Consider the following 11254-nt stretch of genomic DNA (forward strand, 5'->3'; position numbering starts at 1 on the left):
GCCCTGTTTTTTGTGTATACGCCCATAGAAACTGACAGGAGCTTCTATGGGCGTGTACACGAAAAATTGGGTCGGTATTTCCATCCCGGTATTATTCGGGCCGGGAAAGAGTGTCACCCACTAAGTACCACGAAGTAAACAACAACCATTTAACTTAACCTCAAACTTTAACTGACTTTGTCGTTTTTAGGTATTCCCTTAACTTGTCTAGATATTTTTGCCTAATTCCACTTTGTCTAACAACTTTGACTATAATGAATAGTTTGCCTTAAGTCAATTTGTATTATTTCTTTATTTATAATTTTTATTTTGTCGAATTTTCATTTTTACTAAATGATCATTTGCAAAACTCTTGTTTAGTCGAATATTATTTTATCGAAAACTCACTGTCGATTCTTATTCTAACTAATCATCATATAGCCGAATAACGTTTTCACTAACATCATTTGCACAACTCTCGTTTTGTCAAATATTATTTTATCGAAAATTCACTTTGTCTATTCTTATTTTACTAATCAACATAATATGATGCCCGATAACCGGTAGCCGAATAACGTTTTAACTAACATTGGATTGTCTAATATCGAATCATCATAATATTTGTTTTGCTTAATAACGTTATGCCTAATTTTGGGTACCTAAATGTTTATTATAAAATAAGGTCCAATAGGTAGGTTAAAATTGAAATAAATTAATCCATAAGTATATTTTACTAATTATTTATTCGGTTCAAGCAAATAACAATACTCAACATACAGGGAATAGGTATGACGACGAGCGAAGCGAGCAGGAATGTTAGGTAGAACTGCTACCATACAGTGCGCGAGCCCAGCGAGCTAAGTGAGCGTGCCGCGGCAGCGGCCGATGAAGCACCAGAACCGACTGATTAATAATAATACTATTTTTTTTAGAATTTACTAACGCTAACGGAATGTAGGTGATTAGAATAAATAAAATTATGCGACATGTATGTTAGACAAAATATGATTATGTCAGCCAAAAATTATACGAAATAAGTTTTTATTACAAAATGAAATTATGCGACATGTATGTTAGACAAAACATAATAATGTCAGTCAAACGATATATGAAATAAGTTTATAAAAATGAAAATTAGATCATTTAAAAATAGGCGAAACAAAATTATGTAAAGTAAATTGTAAACAAAATTACTTTCACTATAATGAAAATGAAACATTAGGTTAAGTAATATTAGTTTATCTAAAAGTAGGCAAACTGAAAATAGGCAAAAAGTTAGACAAAATAAGGTACAACCTTCGTTTTTACCATACAGATAATAAAATAGTCTATACTGCTCTAACATTCGCTTATGCCATTTAAGTTTGTTTCACCTCCCTGAAGTTGGCGTTGTTCAAGTCGAAATAAAGTTCCGGATTCGTGAGATAAATGGCAATTGAAAAATAGACAACCAGTTATCAGACAAATAAACTTTCGAATAGCATTATTGGTCTGGTAACTGTAAGAATCGGCCCTAAGTAAATACTAAGTAAATATTTTTATATTATTTCAAAGTAGGTAGTGATTTGTTTAGATACGATATTTTTTAACTAACGATTACTTAGTATTACTATAATATCGATTTATCGACGTTGGAGTTTGTGTAGCATACGACATAATTTTATTAGTTTAATGCGTATAAATGGAAAAATGGAAAAATCAGATGTGAGTTTTTTCCAAGTAGTGATGAAATGGTCGTCAGTCTGCGTGAGCGTCGTTCTCTTCCAGAATGAAGTCAGCGACGCGTTCTCCGATGGCGATGGCGACGGCGGCGGTGTCCCGCGCGGCAGGGCGGAGCGCGCTCAGGTCGCCACGCGCAGGCGCCGCAGCCCGCGCACGCGCAGCCGCTCGTCAGCGCCGGGCCCAGCGCGCGCCGCCCGTCGCGTGAACACGTGAGTACGTCATGTGCCATGCAGTATAGCAGCGCCAGTACCGCTCCCGGCCCGCCCCACGCGCCGAGTACGGCCCGCAGCCCGGCAGCCTCAGGTGCAGCAGCCGGGCTCCCTGCGCCCTGAATGCGGGCGTCTCCACCAGGTGCTCTAGCAGCGTTATACCCCGCAACATCTCCTCGATGTCCCTATCGTCGCTTAAGAAATTGGGGAAAATCGCGGGAGGCGCGAATGGATCCCGGCTCGCGAGGCGGATGGTGCCGCGCGAGTGCGGCTGCAGCACGATGGGAGACGCCACGATGATGGCGTGACGCACGTTAACGTCGCTCATTTGCTGCACCACTTCGGGGTTGAGGCCTAAAGTCTGCTGCAGGATGGGCTCGATGCCCTGAAGCAAGTTGCGGTCGATGTACGCGTTGATGAGCTGAAGCGACGGCAGTTCACAGTCGGAACTGTTGTGTAGCAGCCGGCGCTGCTCGAAGTCATAGCAGCGCGTGTTGAGAAATGCGGCTACGTCAGTCAGCCCGTTGGAGGCGAGCGGCCCTTCACGCGTGGCCAGCCACTGCGTACCTTGCACGCCTTTAGCCCCCAGCGTGAATATGTTGGGCGCGTTCACGCCGACGCCCCGGTCTACCAGGATCAGCATCAATGGCAGCACGTGTTCGCTGATGTTTTCACCGATAGGCAGGTCGGCATGCACTGGGATACCCAAACTCTTTAAGTGGTCCGCTGGCCGACGCCGGAGAGCATCAGAATTTGCGCGGTGCCGATGGTCCCCGCCGAGAGGACGACCTCGCGGCGCGCGTACAGCCGCAGCGGGCGACGCCGCGGGCCTGCCCCTGCACGACGCTGACGCGCGCGCCTCCCCCCCCCTCCATGAGCACGCCGGTACAACGCGCGCGCTTGGCCACCTGCAGCGTGCGCCGCACTTTCGCGCGCGACAGGAATCCGCGCGCGGTACTCATGCGCTCGCCTTTGTACACGTATCCCAGCATTTGGGTGACTCCTATCTGCGACTCGGCATTGATGTCATATTCATCGGTATGTTTAGGAATTGGAAACCTTCCTTGATTTTCGAATGCCAAGAGTTTCCGGATTCACCGAAAAAATCTATTTTCATTGTCCCGCTGGTATTGTGGTAGGGAGCGGAGTAGCGCGGGAGCCGGTCCGGGCTCTGGAGGCCCTCGTAGCGGAGGAAGTAGGGTTCGAGGTCGTCGGTCCAGGCCCAGCCGGGGACGCGCAGGTCGTCGTAGTCGCGGCGGTTCCCGCGCACGTACATCATGTAGTTGATGCTGGAGGAGCCGCCGAGACACTTCCCGCGGCTGAAGCGGCACTGGCGGCCCGGCGACGACAGGCACGACACGTTGTTGGGGATAGTCGGGTACTGCCAGTCAGCGCGAGCAGAGGGCCATCGCCGCTCCGGGAATCTGTAAGGGTACTAAGCTTAGGACAATAAATTGATGGTCAATCTGAGAGGGGCCTGTACACCTGGGCCTGCAATGGACGTAGGTATATTGGAAGATTAGAGATCATGAGGTGAACTGTAAATGAAATTTTCATTATTTTTTAGTGAATCTCAAAGTGAAAGCTCTCTTCCATTTGAGATTCGAAATTACGGCCAGAAATATTTTATTATACTTACGTAGTATTCTGGTATTTCAAATTCAGTTTGGTAAACCAGTCGGGCCGTACCTTGGTGAGCAGGTTGGGGTTCCCGCCGCCTCCAGCAGCAGCACTCGGTGTCCGGCGAGCGCCAGACGCGCCGCCGCCGCCGAGCCCGCCGCGCCGCGCCCACCACTATGTAATCGAAGGTGTCACCATCTATGAAAGAAAAAAATGCTAATAACTATAATATTATTAGTGAAGAGGAAACAAACGCAGAGTCACAACTAAATTATTTTTAATAAGATGATTAAATTAACAAATAATTTCACACTTAAACATAACGAATATGGAGAAAGCACTTTCTAATCACAAAACCGGAGTCCTAATCTGATACGTCCGTTCTATACCGAGTGCCCGAGAGGAATGCTGGTTCGGAGTGAGCTCCAGCGCTCACAAAACGGATGTCATAGCGGCGGAAGTCAACTAGCTGTCTATTAAATCAAAGTCACAGTGTTGCCAGTCTTCTTTATTCCTAATACGGCCAACCCTGACGTCCTGTCGTCCTCGGCAGGTTTCTAGTCGCGATTCACCAACACATCGCTAGCGGGTTTGACAGCTGCAGTCTCGTCGCCAGATCCAGCTGATGGTTCGGAGGCTGGTGACTGACTACATGGCGTGTCAGTTTCTTCGGAGGCTAGAACATAAGAAGCCAAGTATAAATTGCTATCCTAATACATCTATGCAAATATTATGAGGATGAAGGCTGAAAAATTACCAATCTTGCTTAAACAATTGCAATATCCAAATGCAAGCATGTAATAGGAAAGTAATAAAGACACTAAAAGCTTAGATATTAAAGGGGCAAGACTCGACATTGCAGTACATAAGTTATCTGAATCAGGATTCAAAGCACAAAGAAGAGTTTAGAAATAAGAGTTTGAAAGTTTGGATTCCCATCGACAAGCTGGCATAGGCTCATTGTTAGCTTACCACACTTGTCAAAATTATAACTGCTGACATAGGCACAATGTTAGCTTATCACGCAGTTCACAAGCAATTTCTCTACTCCCACTGCTGGCATAGGCACAAAGTTAGCATACCACACAGTAAATTAAAGCATCTTCTACTTTACAATGCAGGCATAGGCACAATGTTTGCATACCACACAAAGAAATCTCATATTGTTGGCATAGGCACAATGTTTGCATACCACACAAAAAAAACTCAACATATTGTTGGCATAGGCACATTGTTAGCGTACCACCCAATAATGTCGAAAAATAAAACTTACATTCAAACAATGCAGAACACGTCTCTGGAGTCCATTCTCCTCGCCACGGCACCATAAACTGGGCAGCGGCGCAAGTAGTCTTCCCATAAGACCCGGCCAGCAGCTTAAGCTCATAACGGTCGTTCTTCAACACCTTCTCAACACGATATGGTCCACGCATACCGGGGTCTAGCTTGCCTTGAGACTGCGAGTATTTAATCACGAAAACAAAGTCGTTGACTTTAAACTTTCGAGGAGGTCGTCGGTCTTTGTTGACATATTCGTCTTGTGCTTCTTGGTTCTGTCGTAACCGTTCGGCTGTCCTCTGTCTTGTCATAGTCCTGAATGATTCTCGATTCTTACGTGGTACTTCTACCGCAATGTCGCGTATAAGAGCACGAATGATAGGAGTCGTAGTTTCTGAACCAATGAGCAAATTTAAAGGGGATACTTGAGTAGTTTTTTGTTTGGTTATGTTCAAAATTAACTGTAACCTCCAAAGCTCATCTGACCACTCCGACTTAGTGTGATTTGCCTCTATACGTAACATGTTAAGAACCGTACGCACATATCGCTCTACCTGAGCGTTCGAGTGGTGCATTTCTGGGGTAATGTGATAGATTTCACAGCCTAGCTTTGAAATCCAACAAGTAAATTCGCTAGATTCAAACATGCGGCCACGATCCACAACTAACAATTTCGGAGTCCCAAATAGTGAAATAACATTGTTAAAGACCCGTATAAGTTCCGCTGTATCTTGACGGTAAATAGCGTACAGCAGTGCGTACTTAGTAAAAGCGTCAACTAATACAAGAACGTGCTTATACCCTTTTGACTCTGGCAAAGGCCCAAGCACATCGAGATGAATGGTATGAAACGGGTCATCTGGTTTGAACCAAGAAGCGATCGGTTGAAGCGGGGCACGTGGTACACGTTTACAAGACAAGCAGATAATGCAATGAGAAATGTATTTGACAACAAACTGCCTGAGACCAGGAAACCAGAAATGTTTCAAAATGAGGTCTATGGTCTTATCGGCATTAATATGGCTGTGTTCATCGTGAAATACTCTAAGTAAGCTTAAACGATGCCCCTTTGGTACGAAGCACAGTAAACGCGATTCTTCACCAACCGGAGTGTAATTGTAATAAAGAATGTCATTACGCTTTACGTATCGATTAGAGTCTAATTTACCCTCATTGAGTAAATCTAAAAGTTTGTTGGTTTCGTCATCGGCAGATTGTGCAATTTGAGCCCAGTTGCGAGGTTTGGTTACGTTATTAACAACTGGATTGCGACTTAAATAGTCAGCGTGCGACAGTAACAAACCCTTGCGATACTCAATCTCAAAATTAAAATCTTGGAGATAGATCCACCACCTAGCAACCCTTGGTAAGAGATCCTTTTTAAACTGGGTAGCCTTTAACGCATTACAATCGGTAATAATTTTGAACTTAAGTCCTAACAGGTAATGTCGAAAGTGTTGGAGGGCTTTCACAACAGCTAATGTTTCAAGCTCATAAGAATGATAGCGCGATTCGGCACCCTGAGTAACTTTGCTAAAATACGCAACTACCCGCTTTTGACCATCTTCATGAGTTTGCAAAAGCAACGCTCCGTAACCAGCGCTACTGGCATCTGTATGTACCTCAGTTTGTAGCTGAGGATCAAAAATTGCTAGGATAGGCTCATTAGTAAGACAACTAATAATCTCGGTACGAGCTTGCTCTTGCTCCGGACCCCAAACGAAATCTACATTCTTTCGTGTTAAGCGTGCTATACACGCGGTTTTTCTAGCAAAGTTAGGAATATAGCGCCTAAAATACCCTGCTAGACCGAGAAACTGTCGAATTTGTTTCACGTTTTGAGGGGTAGGAGCCTTAATCAGGGCCTCGATTTTACTTTTAGATGGTTTTACTACACCGTTGGAAATTATACGTCCTAAGTACTCTACTTCAGTGCAAAGAAAAGAGCACTTCTGCACATTTATAGAAAATCCTGCCCGTGTAAGAGTATCGAGTACATCACGTAAAAGTTCGAGGCCTTCGTCTACACTCGAACTTAAGAGCAGAACGTCATCAATATAAACAACTACCCTACCTAATTCGATAAATTTTCGCAAGGTATTTGATATAATCCGCTGGAATACTACGGGCGCGTTAGCTAAACCATACGGCATTTTAAGATATTCGTAATGGCCCTCGCTGGTCACGAATCCCGTGTACTTAATAGAATCCTCACTTAAAGGAATTTGGTGGAACCCGCTGGCCATATCTAACACCGTGAAAAACTTGCTTTTGCCCAGGCGGTCTATATGGTCATCGATTAAGGGCAAGGGGAATCGATCCTTAACTGTGACCTTATTTAATGCACGGAAATCAACACACATACGGTCTGACCCGTTCTTTTTTTTGACGAGTAGTACGGGACTGGCGTACTCAGATTCGGAGTCCCGAATTATACCCTTCGACTTAAGGTCTTGAACAATTTCGCGAACTTTCTGCTTTTCATCGAACGACATTTTATAGGGGCGATAAAAAACTGGTGCCTCATTATTAATTCGTATTTGCATACTACCCGTGGTAACAGTTGAAGTGGCGGTACCGGATATCATAGACTCGGAAAAACTGTTAACTATTTGTAAGAGTCTTTCGTGATCTTTTCCTATCAACGAGGTTTTCACTGACAAAGCTTTCTCATTTAACTCTACTGTCCCAACGTTAGAAACCGATTTAGTACGTGTAAGTAGCTGCTGATTTTTGGTCCGAACAAAAGTAACACCATCTCGATTTAAAACGTCGGTTCCTATGATAATTGGGGCGTTCATACTCTCGCTGGGTACAACAAGCAAATCTACCTCTAAAGTTATTTCGCTAAACTCGACAGGTAGTGTTACATAGGACGACACCTTGGTAATTGACGTGCCTACCCCCTTAATTTCGCAAAATATAGGTTTTTTAACACATGAAAAATGGTTTACGACGGAGGATGATATTAACGAAACGTCTAACGCTCCGGTGTCAATTAGGACATCTGTAGGTATACCTTGAATGACCGCAGTTATCACGTCGCTATTTTGGCGCTCATTTGGAGCTGAACAAAAGCTAACGTTCTTAGGATTTCGTGCTTCCGACCGCTGCTTAGCAAAACAATGGCTCGCGTCATGACCGACTTTTTTACAAAAAGAACAACGGTCAGTCTTTTTTGTGGAAATATCCTTAGATTCCTCGTTTTGCTCGTTCTTAACACGTTTTGGACAGCCCGGCGCCTTGTGACCCGATTCACCACATGTAAAGCATTTAAAGTCTTTTTGCGTGATACCTGCTGGTCGTTTAAGGTTATTTTTTAAATTGGTATGTCTATCCTGTCTATTATTTGTAGGACGAATTGATCGTGACCTATGAACTGGTTTAACAAATGTCGATAAAAACGAGACAAGTTCGTTAGGAGACAAATTTGCATTGGTCGCGCACGCCTTTACGTAAGGGTTTTTGATCCCCCTGACTACAATTGCCGATGTTAAATCATCGCTTAAACCTTTTACGACCTTTAAACGCAATAGTGAACGCCTAGCGTAATCTGCATAAGTCGCGTATTCGTCTGAATCAGTGCTCATCACGTTATAAAGTATACCCGCAATATCGATTTTTTTTAAGCACAAAGATTTGAAATCTCTTTTAAAATTGGACCACGTGCGATCGGTTGTGACCCAGTCGCTTAACCACGAGCTCGCGTCACCTTTGAGGCAATTCCCAACGCGTGACAAACATTCACTATCATCCCATTTGTTACACGCCTGAGCCCTGTCTACCTCTTGAAACCATGTATCAACGTCATGCAAGTTAGGATCAAAATTCGACACATAATACCGTTGCGTATGCACAGATTTTAAAGAATTTATAGCATCGACTATTTTATCTGTCGAATTTTCAACCGTCGAAACCTGAGGGTTAGGTAAAGGGGACGTTTCGGAACGCAGCGCAGACGAGTCCCGGTTTTCTAACGCATTCAAACGCGACACTATTATCTGTAAGGACTCGCGAACACTATTTGATTTAGACGAACCACTACGACGCCTGGCCCTATGTTCACGCCTATGTCGCTTGCGGCTACGACTACGACTACGAGTAAAAGTGTTCTCCATATTACGTTAAACTTCTAACGAAACAAAAGCGAAGCTAAGTAATTCGATTAAAATAAAACTGGATGGAAAGCGGAGCGCGTAGTTTGATCCCACTTCTGATATTAGGGAAGAGGAAACAAACGCAGAGTCACAACTAAATTATTTTTAATAAGATGATTAAATTAACAAATAATTTCACACTTAAACATAACGAATATGGAGAAAGCACTTTCTAATCACAAAACCGGAGTCCTAATCTGATACGTCCGTTCTATACCGAGTGCCCGAGAGGAATGCTGGTTCGGAGTGAGCTCCAGCGCTCACAAAACGGATGTCATAGCGGCGGAAGTCAACTAGCTGTCTATTAAATCAAAGTCACAGTGTTGCCAGTCTTCTTTATTCCTAATAATATATTCTCAATATAAGCTTTCAGCTGACTGATCCGGTCGCCACTGCACATTAAGCCTTCGATTGTTAACCTCTCCTCATTTCATGTTTTGGTTCGTTTTAAAAATTAAATTCAAATTTCAATTTTCGAATATCCACTGTACTTTCAAATTCAGCACTTTGTTTTTATGTCAAAATTCATTCTGCGATCAGCAGCCGTACTATAAGGTCGTGCTAAATATATTTATTAAGTATTTTGACATCAATACCTTAATTACAGTGTTTTATAACCAGTTTCATCACACATTTGTAGCCTGTTATACTTAACCCTCTAAGGGATCTTGAAGGCACAATTGTAAGTCCTACAACATTTGTAACCGTTTTAGTCCCAAGTCCCAAATGTAAGTATAAGTTTTTATATTACGTTCGTTTTTGTATGCACTGTTTGTTACAGGTGCCTTCTATCTTTAATTTATTAAACCTCTGAACATCTCCTGTCTTTACCTTTTCATCATCGGTCGCACGCATCGCGACAACAGTACGCCGCTTCCCTTACCCCATCCCTATTTTTAAGCCTTTGCCGATCCGAATGATTTGACCGTTTCAAATTTCGAATTCGAACGGTTAGCTGACTACACCAGCACCCAGCCTGCCTGCACATACCCACCATCAGATACTAATACCGTAGTTGTAATGCTAACCGTACCTGTGAGAGTGACTGAGGCCGGCCACTCTGCGTCGAGCTGGTCGGCGAGCTGGCCCAGCACGTCCGCGATCCGCGCCGCTCCGCTGCCCAGCACCAGCAGCGGCAGCCACAGCATCCCGAGCCTGCTATTTGCATGCTAGTATAAGAAAATTATACAAATAGCAGGAAACAACCTTTTGTCTCATTACCATTTAATGTCATTTGATGTAACTACTCATTTTATTACAAATTACATTTGAAATTTACCACGAGCTTTACGGTGAAGGGAAACATCGCGAGGAAACCTGCACAAGCCTGCGAAGCAATTCAATGGTGTGTGTGAAGTTCCCAATCCGCACTGGGCCCGCGTGGGAACTACTGCCCAAGCCCTCTCATTCTGAGGGGAGGTCTGTGCCCTGCAGTGGGACGTATATAGGCTGGGATGATGATGACTCATTTTATGCAAATAAATCTTCTATTCTATTCTATTCCATTCCTGTAGGTTTAGTTACTGTGTATTGAGGGCAACCTTATGCTAATGCACGAAAAAGTATCCTGGCGTTGATCTACATCATATTCCTACCGGATTGACTAAATTTTTTTACGTGATGATGATGACCATGATTATGTGTGGTGAAGCTTGTACACCTGCACCACCTGCAAGGTGTTGCATCCCAAGGGATGCAAGACCCACACTTGACTTATTTTCCGTGTTGTTTAACGAAATGTTCATTGTATTGTATTGTAACGAACAAGAGTCAAAACGGACTTCTGACAAAATCTAGAATTATTCAAGTCATTGGATACAAAATGAACTTGGAAATAGCAAAAGGTGGCTACAATAAAAAAATATCAAACAGTGGTCAGCACTGTAATCGTTCATCTTGCCACGTATTAATATGCGGCAAATATATTACTATGAAAGTTTAAAGTTTTTCCCCGCGGTTTGTCTGGTGTAGCCCGACGACTTAACGTCTCCGCCTCGTCGTCGTCTCAATACCACAATAAAAAAACGGCGAAGAGCGTGTCGGACACGCCTGAAATAGGGTTCCGTAACCATTACGAAAAAATTTAGTAATATTTTTCTAAGGATTTCGTATTTTGTACGAAATTTTCCTAGTTTAAGTATATTTTATACCTTAGGCTGCTGTTTACTCTTAAACTACTAATAATTCTCAAGAAAAGTTAACCGTTATAGTTTTCCTTGTAAGTTTGATATACCTACTTGACTTACCTGAATATTTTCAAAATTTTCCACCCACCGGTTTAGATTTTAG

General features: G+C 43.3%; 3 protein-coding genes across 3 annotated transcripts; all 3 read right to left on the minus strand.

Moving 5' to 3' along the window:
* Positions 1 to 1869: 1869 nt before the first annotated feature.
* On the minus strand, positions 1870 to 2902 carry LOC141437245 (ecdysone oxidase-like). The gene is made up of 2 exons (XM_074100499.1): positions 2716 to 2902; positions 1870 to 2606 (listed from the first exon to the last, which is right to left on the minus strand). The coding sequence occupies exons 1-2, from the start codon at positions 2900 to 2902 to the stop codon at positions 1870 to 1872; spliced, it is 924 nt and encodes a 307-aa protein (XP_073956600.1).
* Positions 2903 to 2913: 11 nt separating this feature from the next.
* Positions 2914 to 3980, minus strand: LOC141437246 (glucose dehydrogenase [FAD, quinone]-like). Its single transcript, XM_074100500.1, has 3 exons — positions 3967 to 3980; positions 3600 to 3704; positions 2914 to 3334 (listed from the first exon to the last, which is right to left on the minus strand). The coding sequence occupies exons 1-3, from the start codon at positions 3978 to 3980 to the stop codon at positions 2914 to 2916; spliced, it is 540 nt and encodes a 179-aa protein (XP_073956601.1).
* LOC141436956 (uncharacterized) lies at positions 3786 to 5632 on the minus strand. Its single transcript, XM_074100106.1, has 2 exons — positions 4804 to 5632; positions 3786 to 4206 (listed from the first exon to the last, which is right to left on the minus strand). The coding sequence occupies exons 1-2, from the start codon at positions 5453 to 5455 to the stop codon at positions 4088 to 4090; spliced, it is 771 nt and encodes a 256-aa protein (XP_073956207.1). The 5' UTR covers positions 5456 to 5632; the 3' UTR covers positions 3786 to 4087.
* Between the last annotated feature and the right edge of the window lie 5622 nt (positions 5633 to 11254).

This window comes from Choristoneura fumiferana, chromosome 17 (assembly GCF_025370935.1).
Source record: "Choristoneura fumiferana chromosome 17, NRCan_CFum_1, whole genome shotgun sequence".
Classification (NCBI taxonomy): domain Eukaryota; kingdom Metazoa; phylum Arthropoda; class Insecta; order Lepidoptera; family Tortricidae; genus Choristoneura; species Choristoneura fumiferana.